Source organism: Microtus ochrogaster, unplaced genomic scaffold (assembly GCF_000317375.1).
Source record: "Microtus ochrogaster isolate Prairie Vole_2 unplaced genomic scaffold, MicOch1.0 UNK91, whole genome shotgun sequence".
In the NCBI taxonomy this organism is placed as follows: domain Eukaryota; kingdom Metazoa; phylum Chordata; class Mammalia; order Rodentia; family Cricetidae; genus Microtus; species Microtus ochrogaster.
In genome coordinates, this window is record NW_004949189.1 from 612,911 (window position 1) to 624,758 (window position 11,848).

General features: G+C 50.8%; 1 protein-coding gene across 3 annotated transcripts in view; it reads left to right on the forward strand.

Moving 5' to 3' along the window:
- Positions 1 to 6,448, forward strand: part of Ndrg2 (NDRG family member 2) — an 8,839-nt gene extending 2,391 nt beyond the window's left edge. For 2 of the 3 annotated variants that reach the window (XM_005370976.3, XM_005370977.3), the window contains exons 2-16: positions 209 to 289; positions 607 to 648; positions 950 to 1,055; positions 1,256 to 1,376; positions 1,563 to 1,625; positions 2,748 to 2,808; positions 2,952 to 3,038; positions 3,195 to 3,251; positions 3,407 to 3,510; positions 4,188 to 4,232; positions 4,459 to 4,510; positions 4,896 to 4,943; positions 5,128 to 5,163; positions 5,279 to 5,330; positions 5,432 to 6,448. In XM_005370976.3, the coding sequence (XP_005371033.1) occupies positions 215 to 289; positions 607 to 648; positions 950 to 1,055; positions 1,256 to 1,376; positions 1,563 to 1,625; positions 2,748 to 2,808; positions 2,952 to 3,038; positions 3,195 to 3,251; positions 3,407 to 3,510; positions 4,188 to 4,232; positions 4,459 to 4,510; positions 4,896 to 4,943; positions 5,128 to 5,163; positions 5,279 to 5,330; positions 5,432 to 5,598 (1,116 nt within the window). In that variant the 5' untranslated portion in view covers positions 209 to 214 and the 3' untranslated portion in view covers positions 5,599 to 6,448. The remainder of the gene's footprint in view (positions 1 to 208; positions 290 to 606; positions 649 to 949; positions 1,056 to 1,255; positions 1,377 to 1,562; positions 1,626 to 2,747; positions 2,809 to 2,951; positions 3,039 to 3,194; positions 3,252 to 3,406; positions 3,511 to 4,187; positions 4,233 to 4,458; positions 4,511 to 4,895; positions 4,944 to 5,127; positions 5,164 to 5,278; positions 5,331 to 5,431) is intronic. The other variant, XM_005370979.3, reaches the window with a different exon arrangement.
- Positions 6,449 to 11,848: the final 5,400 nt, after the last annotated feature.

Genomic DNA, 11,848 nt, shown 5'->3' on the forward strand with positions numbered 1-11,848 from the left:
CTTCCTTCTCTCCCTCCCTGCCTCCCTTCCTTCCTTGTTTTTTTGTTTTTTTTGAGACAGGGTTTCCCTGCATAGCCCTGAAACTCACTCTGTAAACAAGGCTAGTCTTCACTGCACAGAGATTCACCTGCCTCTGCCTTCAGAGTGGTGGGATTAAAGACGTGCACCATCACTGCCTGGCTGGTTTACTGTTTTCTTATCCCACCAGGCCACCATGGCAGAACTGCAGGAGGTGCAGATCACTGAGGAGAAGCCACTGTTGCCGGGACAAACGCCTGAAACTGCCAAGGTTAATGGTGACTTTTTGGCTTCCCTGCCACACAGTCCCATACTCTGACAAATCCCCCTTGCCTCCCGGTTTCCCTAGCTCCATGGCTCTCATTCAAATGCACACCCTCCTTTACCCTTCTCTTCCCATCTGTTGTCCTAGACTCTGCAACAGGGAGCCCAGACCTTGTCTCCTCACTAACCTCAATCCTCTCCTGTCTTGTTCTTGTCAACCTTTCTGTGTTTGGTCTCTGTTGGTCTCTCTGTACCTACCTCTTTGTGTCCCTCTCTGCTTGTCACTCTGTGGTTGTGTGTCTCTGTCTGTGTGTGTCTCTCCAGGAGGCCGAATTAGCTGCCCGAATCCTCCTGGACCAGGGACAGGTAACTGGACAGTGCCGGGTGGGAGGCTGTGCTCTTCTCTCCCCGATACTGAGAGGGTCCCAGTCTGGCTCTTTGCACTTTTTCCCCACCTTCCTCTTCTCTTCCCTTCTTTCTCTCTTTAGAGTTCCTTAATCTCCAGGCTGTCATTGTTTCCTGCCCTCCAACCCAGTTCTGCTGTCAGCCTTTTCCTAAAAACCCATTGATCCTGTTCTTAACCAATCAATCGTGTCTTCTTTTGGCCTTCCCCCTTTTGAAAACCTTCGGTGTGTGTTCTCCCTGATGGTGACCTTTCTTTCTACAGACTCACTCTGTGGAGACACCTTATGGCTCCGTAACCTTTACCGTGTATGGCACCCCCAAACCCAAACGCCCGGCCATCTTCACCTACCATGACGTAGGACTCAACTGTAAGACATTCGTTTCTTCTCCTTGCTGGAAAGAGGAGGGGAGGGAAACCCCAGCGTGTCTCGGGGCCGTCCTCAGTATGATGCATCAGAGAGGATTTCTCCTCCTGCTTAGCTGGCGTCAGAGCAAGAGGAGGGAATGTGAATTGAGGATGCATTTTCCTTCTGATTTTGTTGTTGCGGGGAATGTGGATTCTTTCTAGATAAATCTTGCTTCCAGCCACTGTTTCAGTTCGGGGATATGCAAGAAATCATCCAGAACTTCGTGCGGGTTCATGTGGATGCCCCTGGAATGGAAGAAGGGGCTCCTGTGTTCCCTTTGGGGTAAGACTTAGTTCCTTACCCCTCTGCATAAGCAGGTGCGTGGGGTGCACTAGAGAGGAAGGGTGCTGGTGAACAGGAGTTCACTGCACTAGAGAGGAAGGGAGCGAGGGAGGCAGAGAGAGCTCTGGCAGAGGATGGGGAGGCACATGGGGCCGACTGGTAATGTCAACATTCTTTCCTTCCTAGGTACCAGTACCCGTCCCTGGACCAGCTTGCAGACATGATTCCTTGCATCCTGCAGTACTTAAAGTGAGAGCCCCCTTGGAGTCCTTCGAACCAGTGTTCTTTACAGCGGAAGGAGGCCCTTAGAATGTGGCTACCATGGTTCCTGGGCTGACTTTGGCCTCAATATATTCTTCTTCTTCCGTGTTTTCCACCTTGGTTGTTAGGGGGAAGGGTGGGGGCTTGGAATATTGACTGGAACTATCAGAGCAGTCTCCCTCCTGAGGGAGAGGAAGAGTGAAAGGGTTTATACTGGGCCATCTAGGCTTGGGGGCAGCTTCTCTGATCTGGGAGTTAGGTAAGAAGAGGTTCAGATGATCTCATCCCCGAGGAACTAGATAGACCCGTCTTGGTCCCCATTCCTGTCTTCCTTAGTCACATTTGGTACACTGGGAGTCAGGTGTTAATGGGTTGGAAGATCAGCCTCACAAGGGCCCTCCGGCCTGCAGAGGAAGATGCTGAAGAGGAAGGGTGTTCGCTCTCTCTCAGATTTATTTATTTTTATTTTATGTGTATGAGTGTTTGCCTCCTACATGTCTGTATGAGTACCCACATGACTGGTGCTCACAGGGGCCAGAAACGGGCATTGGAATTCCTGGAACTTGAGTTATAGATTCTTGTGAGCCACCATGTAGGTGCTGGAAATCCAGTCTAGGTCCTACGCAAGAGCAGCAAATGCTCTTGACTGCTGAGCCATCTTGCTGGCCCAAGTCCTGAGCTCCTTGGCTTAGCATTTCCTGGACACCCTGGCTCTCAGTAACTCTGGATTACTTCCTTGCCCGTCTTCTCCGTTCTTTCTGTTCACTGATATCACACCTGTTCAATATTTTGCTTTAAGGTCCTTAGTTCTTGTTGCTCAGGAACCAGGGCTCAGAACAAGTTTGAACTTGTTGATTGAGAATGAATGAGCTGTGTGTGTAGGAAGAGATATGTGTTTCTTTTCACGACACTAGTTCTCTGAGAGGAAGCTGAGCATAGACTTCAGGGAGCTACACTAAGCACAGGAGTTCTTGGGGCCCCAAAAGAAAGGCCTTTGTTGTCCTTTTTTGTGGCTGTGACCTCGGGGAGGATGGTGAGGAGTTTGAAGAGACCGGGCTGTGGCAAGTTTGGGATGCCAGAGTCTGTGACACATACGTTTCTCTTTCACAGTTTCTCTACGATAATTGGAGTTGGTGTTGGAGCGGGAGCCTACATCCTCTCACGATATGCTGTAAGACTGGGGGTGGCGGCACCCCACGGTAGACAGACTACTGTAGGCATGGTGCACATCCCTGAATTCCAGCCTTTTGGAAGGAAATAGGGAGCAGGGGAGAGAGCAGGAGTGGCTGCTCCTGATCTTGCTGTCTTCCTCAGTTGACCCATCCGGACACAGTCGAAGGGCTTGTTCTCATCAACATTGATCCCAATGCCAAGGGCTGGATGGATTGGGCAGCCCACAAGGTTTGGAGAGGCTTGCGATCTGGTATCCAGGGTGGGGACACTACCAGTGTAACCGAACAGGTTCAGACTTTCAAGGAGGGTGTGAGGGGCACAGAGACGAAGCTGAGTTGCTTTGCCTGGTCTCTTTCCCCACAACTTGTTCACCTGCCCTTGCAGCTGACCGGCCTCACCTCTTCCATTCCGGAGATGATCCTTGGGCATCTCTTCAGCCAGGTAAGTGGCTGTGGAAGGCAGAAGTAGAAGTGACCAACCGGGACTTGAACACTTTGGGGTGACTTTCTTAGCTGGGATAGGATCTGGGGTGTGGAGATAATTTATTCATTGTCGACTTCCTTTTCTAACCCTGCTTTACCTCTTCTGTGCTTCAGGAAGAGCTTTCTGGAAATTCTGAATTGATACAAAAGTATAGAAATATCATCACTCATGCACCTAACCTGGAGAACATTGAACTGTATTGGAACAGTTACAACAAGTGAGTGAGCTGTGGAGAGGAGATGAAACTGGAGAGAGGGTTCTGTGTGCAGTGTGCAGGGCAGGCAGGGTTCCGTGTGCAGCATGTGGGGTGGGCAGGGTTCCGTGTGCAGTGTGTGGGGCAGGTAGGGTTCCGTGTTCAGTGTGCAGGGCAGGGTTTCATGTGCAGCATTCAGGGCAGGCAGGGTTCCATGTGCAGTGTGCAAGGCAGGCAGGGTCTGTGTGCAGCATTCAGGGCAGGCAGGGTTCCGTGTGCAGCATGCAGGGTGTCAGATTCCCTCCAACAGGTGTGAGCTGCCGTGTGGATGCTGGGAATTGAATCTGGGTCTCCTGGAAGGGCAGCCAGTGCTCTTAGCCACTGAGCCACTTCTCCAGCCCCGTATTTCTCGTTCTTGTGCCCTTCCTCACCCTTAGGTGCCTCTGACCAGAGATCTAGGGCCCAAATGATTATTGGTGGGGTGGGGTGCTTTTGGCATGTCCCTGCCATCTTCTGTGGTCTCACCTCGTAGATGCTAAGCAGGTACTCTACCAGCAAGATGCAACCCCAGCCCCAGGTGTTTACTTTTCATCACTAACAGTTGACTATAAAAAGGGGAGCTAGCTTCCTGTGGAGGAGGTAGCTTATCTAGATAGACAACATTGCCTGTCAAAAACAACTTCTCTTTGAACCCCCTCCAGCCGCCGAGACCTGAACTTTGAGCGAGGTGGCGAGATGACCCTCAAGTAAGACTTTGGCAGATACCGCTTTGCCCTGTCCCTGGACTGTCCCTTGGTACCAGCACCCCTAACCCTTGTAGAGAACTTACCTGCCTCTAACTCCATTCTGTGCCTCCCTTTGGGCCTGCCCCTTTGGGTGCTCTTGCTGAGTCAGCAGGAGAAAGGCGGCTGTGGGAAGTGGTGTGTGAGGAAGGGCAGGGCTCACTGCCTCCCCCCGACCCTGTGCCTCTAGGTGCCCTGTAATGCTGGTGGTCGGAGACCAGGCACCCCACGAAGATGCTGTGGTCAGTAGCGACTTTCAGGGTTGCGAGGGAATGTTGCAGTCAGAAGTGGATCTTGCCAAGGGGCAAACTCTGGGACTGGAGGAGCAACTTTAGGAAGTTTTATTTCTGTTAAGACACAATTGGAGCTGGGTGGTGGTGGCGCCTGCCTTTAATCCCAGCACTTGGGAGGCAGAAGCAGGTGGGTCTCTGTGAGTTCGAGGCCAGCCTGGTCTACAAAGTGAGTTCCAGGACAGCCAGAGCTACACACTGAAACCCTGTCTTGAAAAACCAAAAGAAAAAAAAATTATTGGGTAGGGGGCTGACAAAGATGGAAAAGAACAGGGTCCCTCGGAGGGGAAGGGCTGTGCGGAGGGCAGCTCATTCCTTCTGCCCCTGCTTATTCCAGGTGGAATGTAACTCCAAGCTGGACCCCACACAGACCTCCTTCCTCAAGGTCAGTAGTCCTCCTTCAAGCCTGTCCAGGACCACACCTACTCCAAATTCCAGCGTCTAAGCCTTGCGGGTTCATTGTGGGTCAGGAGAGCAGAACAAAGTGACTAATCGAGGGAGCTGGTAGGAGAGGGCCCCCTTCCCTCTGCCGGATCATCTCATGCAGCCCTGTGTCCTTTCCTGAGCAGATGGCTGACTCTGGAGGCCAGCCGCAGCTGACACAGGTGAGTGCCCTACCACCCATGGGATGGGGAAGTGGGATTTATCAGTGTCCTTCATCTGTGCTCTGTCGCTGGGCTTTCCTGGTGACTGTCCCCTTCCCTTGTGATATGCCCACAGCCAGGCAAGCTGACTGAGGCTTTCAAGTACTTCCTGCAGGGCATGGGCTACAGTGAGTACTGGGGCAGAGGGGAGAGCGCGGACCTGTTTGAGGCTGACTCTCGAACTCACCGTCTCTCAGTCGATGGTTGGCTCATCGTTCTGTTTCCACAGTGGCCTCATCCTGCATGACTCGCCTGTCTCGGTCTCGTACAGCTTCACTGACCAGTGCGGCCTCCATTGATGGCAGCCGGTCCCGTTCCCGCACCCTGTCACAGAGCAGCGAGTCTGGGACTCTGCCATCTGCACCCCCGGGGCACACCATGGAGGTCTCCTGTTGAATGACCCTCGTGGCCTTGGTGTGGAACCCAGCCTCACCTCCCATAGCGCTAACCCAGGAGGTGTAGTGGGGCGTTGGGCCAGAGTAAGAAGGAAGATGGGCAGATCATGCAGAGAGACGACTTTGATCTTTAATTGCTACCCTAACCTTGACCTTTAACCTGTGATTTCCTCTAGCTCCTAGGAGAGATGTCCTAATATCTCTTAGAGATCCAGGCCCCTAAATTATCCCCTCTCCCATGTTGGTGTTGAGAAGTCTCGTGTCTTCTCTCCCTGACCCAGGTGTCTGTAGGTGAGGAATCAGAAGCTGTTACAGCTGCCATGGGGCCCCCATCACTCCCTCTCTGTATCCTGTGTTTGCAAGGGTAGAGAGTTGTGTGTGTGTGTGTGTGTGTGTGTGTGTGTGTGTGTGTGTGTAAGGGTAGGAGATGGGTGTTCTATTCCCCAAAGCTGGCAGTGGCTTTGCCTTGACTCTTCAGGCCTTTGAAGGCAATGGGCTTAAGTGATTGTCTTTTGGGGGAGGCTTGCTGGTGTGCCAGTGGTTCTTAAAATGTGACGGAAATATCCAGCATGTAAAAAGGACGTAAGAATGGGAAATGGTGGGCGTGAAGAATAGTGATGGAAGGATGGGAGCTGGGGCAGCAGAGCGGGCCTGGCATGTGGCTGCACTAACTTCTGTAGCTATCAGTGCACACCTAAGGGAGAGAGCTCAGGCCAGACTGCTTGGGGCTTGGCATCAGGGTGGGAAGGGCTGCCGTGGCTCTGACCATACTGTTGTGTGTAGAGCGTGACCTCCTGTCTCCCACAACTTCTGCGGTGACAATAAACTATAGAGGAAACTGAGTACCGTTATTAACCTGGTCTGTATGTGCCTGCATCCGCCCCTTCCCTGCCACCTCCGGGAGGTGGTTTGTGCAGTCTGTGAGCATGGGATCTGAGAAACATGGTATTGCTCTTTCTATTAACAATGTGTGTAAGCTTGGGAAAGAGAACTGGTGTAGATTTCAGGGGACTTGCTTATCATTTGTATGTCCTCAAGGAAGACTAGGACTTTCACAGATGTCATCAATATCGTGTTCTTCAAGAAAGCTGGCTGGGGGCTGGAGAGATGGCTCAGAGGTTAAGAGCATTGCCTCCTCTTCCAAAGGTCCTGAGTTCAATTCCCAGCAACCACATGGTGGCTCACAACCATCTGTAATGGGGTCTGGTGCCCTGTTCTGGCCTGCAGGCATACACACAGTCAGAATACTGTATATATAATAAATAAATAAATAAATATTAAAAGAAAGAAAGAGCTGACTGAAGGGCTGGGAAGATGGCTCAGTGGTTAGGAGCACTAGCTACTCTTCAGGGGACCTGGGTTCAATTCCTAGCCCATATGGCAGCTCACTGCTAGCATAATTATAGTTTCAGGGGATCCAACACCCTCTTTTACCCTCCAAGGGCTCTAGGCATCTGGAAGTCTCAAGAAGGTCACAGCAAAACGGAAGTCCCTTTGAGGATTTTATTCACTGGTGGAATGGGGGGGGTGTCTGGGACTTAAACTATGTAGCTCACTGCCTGGCCAGGCTAGCCAATCAGTGGGCAGCAGTGTCAATTGGGACCGAGTGCTGGGAGAATTTTCTTTCTGAGGGTTTAGAACCAAGCAATGGAACTAGCCCCTTCTCAAGAGGTTCCAATGACAAACCAAAGTGCACTCTGGGAAACCAATTAAAGAGATTGTGGGTGACCTTAAGGCAGGCACACTGGAAGGTCTGCATCTCATAAAGGTGATGATTCTCCATTGCTGTTCAGGTGGAACTCGCTCCTAGTCTTCCCAAGCTGTCTGTATACTCTTGCTCCTCTGAGTCCACGGCCTCAGAGATGGGTGGGAGGATTGGCAGTGGGGGTTCAGTGACCTGCGTCCTTCCTTTGTGTCAACAAGCCTAGCTATGAAGATCTTTTGCAGACAGGCATGACGATGGTGGCTGTTTCATTTAGAGGGTTGTGTTAGACAACACCCAGTCTCAAAAAAAGAGGTGCAGAGCCGGGCGGTGGTGGCGCACGCCTTTAATCCCAGCACTCTGGAGGCAGAGACAGGCGGATCTCTGTGAGTTCGAGGCCAGCCTGGTCTACAAGAGCTAGTTCCGGGACAGGCACCAAAAATAGAGAAACCCTGTCTCGAGAAAAGAAAAAAATTAGGTGTAGAGCGATGGAGGGATATGCTCAGTCTCCCTCTGGCCGCCACACATGGATGTACATACACGAACACTTAGGGCCACAGCACACACAGACATGTGCACAAGTGAAAATGAGAAAGTACTTTATGGAAGTGTCAGAAGGAACAATGTGGATAGAATATTATGGGGTTGTTAAAGTTTGCTTCATGGAAACCTTACTTGTACTATTTCCTCCATAGCACTGAGTGGCAGACTGAGCCCTGTGGCATCAAGGGCCACATTCAGGCGTGGTAGTGAGACAGGCTTATGGCCTCGATGCTGGTGTTTCTTTCCTTTCTCGTGCTGGGGGTTGAACCCAGGACCTTGTACATGCTAGGCAAGTGCCCTACCACTGAGCTCTGGCCCTAGTCCTAACCCCATCTAGACGCAGGCCAGTGCCAGAAGAGGGTGTTAGTGGGTTAGTTAGCTGTCGGGTGGATGTTGGGTCAGGCAACAAACACTGCTAAAATGCCAAACTGAAGAAAAACAGAGTATCACTATAGCCACTGGTGGCAAAGCTGAGGAGAAAGTAAGAACTGGGGTTTCCACCAGTCTCTGCTGGTGTAGCTGCTGTTGTTATTATGGAAGGGAAGACAAACTTTGCTTAGAATCTGCCTACAGAGGTCATATTGTTAGCAGAGTAATTTTCACAACTGGGAACAAATTTCATTTAAGTGTATATGTATTTGAATACAACTATAGATGTTTCTGGAGGGACTGGGGGTGGGGAGGGCATTTGCTGTCCTAGATTGACCCCCCCCCTTTTTTTTTTGGCCTGACATACTCTAGTTCACCCATGGAGACACAGTGCCCCCCTGTGGTCAGCAAATAGCTTTACCTGGCCTAGGTTTCCCTGTCACTGGTCCTCATAGTTAACGCTGAGGCCGCCCTGAAATCAAGGCCTCAGGGGCGCAGTGCAGTTTGACAGAAGCAGAGTCACAAACTCCCCGCTTACCTTCTCCTCCTCAGGATTAGGATCCTGTTTGAATCTTGTTTTATTCCCAAGGAATGTCAAGAAGAAAGGAGTGGAAAAGAGCCCTACAGTCTGGTGGTACACACCTTTAATCCCAGCACTCGGGAGGCAGAGGCAGGCGGATCTCTGTGTTCAAGGCCAGCCTGGTCTATAAGAGCTAGTTCCAGGAAGCCAGGGCTGTTACACAGAAAAATCTTGTCTCGAATAACCAAAAAACAAAACAAAATGAAACAAAAAAACCCAAACATGATCAGGGGAAATGATGTGGGAGACATCACTTTAAAAAAATAGATTTAGGAGTAACTGGAAAAGACAAGTGATTTCTGACCTGAGGCTCGGGGTCGGTGGGGAAATATGGTGCCCGGAGCAACGCAGCTTACATTCACCAGATCTCTCTGCCATCAGACTCTAATGATGAGTTAGTAGAAAATGTAGGGCACACTTTGTACTTGACATTCAAGGGCAAGTCACCAAAACCACAAACCAGACAATTATCCTATAGCCAGGATTTTGTGAGCATCCCCACAGACTGCCACTGAGGCACAATCCGTCCTGCCTCTCCTTTGCTAGTGGCACTGGGATACCCTCAGGTCACCAGGGAACTAGAAGGTGTCCACTCACATCCTGTCCCACTAAGTTCTGACGGCTGTTCATTGTACCGAAGAACAAGAGACCATCTTCTGTTGTGAGTGACAAGACACTCCAGAACTTCAGGGAAGGACGGAGGCCCAGGCTACCCCAGCAGAGTGAGTCTAGGGCTTTAGCTCACCCCCTCTTCCTGTGGCACTGGGGAGCAAACCCAAACCCTCATGGACTCTGAGAGACCGATGGCCTGCAATGCCCCAGGAAATTCTCTGAACTTCTGCTTTCTCTTGTGTTCTTCAAAAGTTCTCTTCTTGTGACTGCAACACTAAACCAAACTAAACCTATCCCCCAGCCGCAAAGCTGAGCAGAGGCAGGACATCTCCCAGAAAGTTTTTACTTCAGAAGACAGCGGCGGCATGTTGATAGCAGAAATAGGAAGCTGGCTCTCTGCAGGAGGTCGGCCAGAAGAAGCCTAATTCTTGAGTTCTCTTCCTAGGTATATACAAAATACACGAGGGAGTGACTGTGAGAAATGGGGACAGTGACGGGTATGGGTTAAAGTTTCTAGAAAGAAGTTCACACGTTTGACCTTCTCTGAGGGTGATAGACTGACTGGCTGTGGAGAAGCTGGGATGCTGCAGGTCTGGTGCTGAATGGCTGTGTATTTTGGCTGTCTTTAGCCCCCTAGATAGCCATTCACACTTCGCCTTTGTGTCTGGCTTGACATCTTTCTGACCACCCGGTAAAATCTTTTGGGATGAATTAATAGATCACTTTCATTAACCCTGAAAACTAAGACTCATCAGACAGCACTCTAGGCCTGTGATGGTTTGCTGTATTACTTTGTCCTGTTGCTATAGAAACGAATGACGGTGAATGCTGGGCGTGGCTTTGCACACCTTTAATCCAGTATTTAGAAGGCAGAGGAGGGTGGATCTCTTGGAGTTTGAGTCCAGCCTGGTCTACATAGTGAGTTCCAGGCTAGCAAAGGCTACATAGAAAGTCTCTGACTAAAGACGAACAAAAACTAATCCAAACCAAAACATCAACAAACACCAAAAACCAAAAGTCCTCCAAACAAAAACAAACAAACAAAACAAAACCACCTGACCCAAAGGAAAGTAACCTTGAAGCTGCCATCAAGGTGGAGCGTGGGATGTGGGGCCATCTTCTCAATCTTCTCTGGGCCATAGCCACTCCTATGTGGCCCTAGAGAAAACTTCCTCTGTGTTTCACATCCCCACAGGAAGACGTAAAATTGTCACGCGCACATTCCTGATTACCCACCAGCCCGGATCATCTTTCCTCTTCGCTCGGCCTTCTCACGGCTGCAGCCGCCGCCCGCAGAGGCCTCCCTTCTTTCCCATCACGGTTCTCACGCTGGTTCCTACTCCATGCTGTTTCCGTCTGTCCTTCCGGTCCAGACGCTCTCCTGGTGTTCTCCAGACGGGGCCACCCTCCAGCTTTATGTCTGCTCTTGACATGGTATTCTCAAACTAAACATATGTCTGGCCCTGGTTGGTAAGAGTTTGGGGGAGAAAAGGAGGAAATAAAGAAGTATTGGTGGCTCTGGAGAGAATCCCTGGGATGGATGAGGACAGAGAGTTCACGACTCACCAGGAACTTGAGATACCAAACTCTACCGCCTCTGCCTCAAGAGCTGATGGCGAAGGAAGAGTCACAGCAGGCCAGGGTACTTCTCCTTCAGGTTCCTTTCCTAGTTAGACAGGTTTCTGTGATAGGATAACTCTAGCTTCCATATAACCACAGCTCTTTCAGCTTACCCCGCCAAAGTTCTGGCAAGACCCTGTTACCGTAAACATAGCAGGCAGGGCGTGGACCTCGTGCCTGACAGCATTTCGTCCTGTGGCTTGACCGGTCTACAGCCTTTTCTAGCCTCAGGCTTTTAGTTGGTTTTACTCAATAGGACATTAGCAAATCAGAGCAAGAAAATAAGATTATGTTAGCACCTTCCTGGTGGGGTCCCTGAAGGACACAGCTAGTTCTTACAAAGGGCAGGCTGATTACTCAGCTTCCCGGCTTTGTCTGAACCCTGCCCACACACACCTCGCTGAACAACCTCCTGTGCTGCCTCCCCTCTCGGAGCTGATCTGGGATTCTAACACATAGGCTGAGCAGGAGTGTTTGGGAAGAAAACACAGGGAAAGATGCAATACGGACCTTTCTGTGCACTTTTGAGGCCCCACTGGCTAAGGGATCTAACTTTCCACCTTTTCCGAATGCCAGTTTTCCTAGGTTACTACAGGGGTTGTGCAAGACAGGTGATGTGTGTACAAAGAGCAGCACAGCACCTGTCATGCGCAGGTGTTCCTGTCCAAGTCCGTGTCATTGGCACGCTCTAGGTTCTTTTGCATACCTTACTCCCCCACTCCTGGGAGAATACCCCCCCACTCCTGGGAGAATACTCCCCCCCACTCCTGGGAGAATACCCCCCCCCACTCTGGGAGACTATCCCCCACACTCCTGGGAGAATAC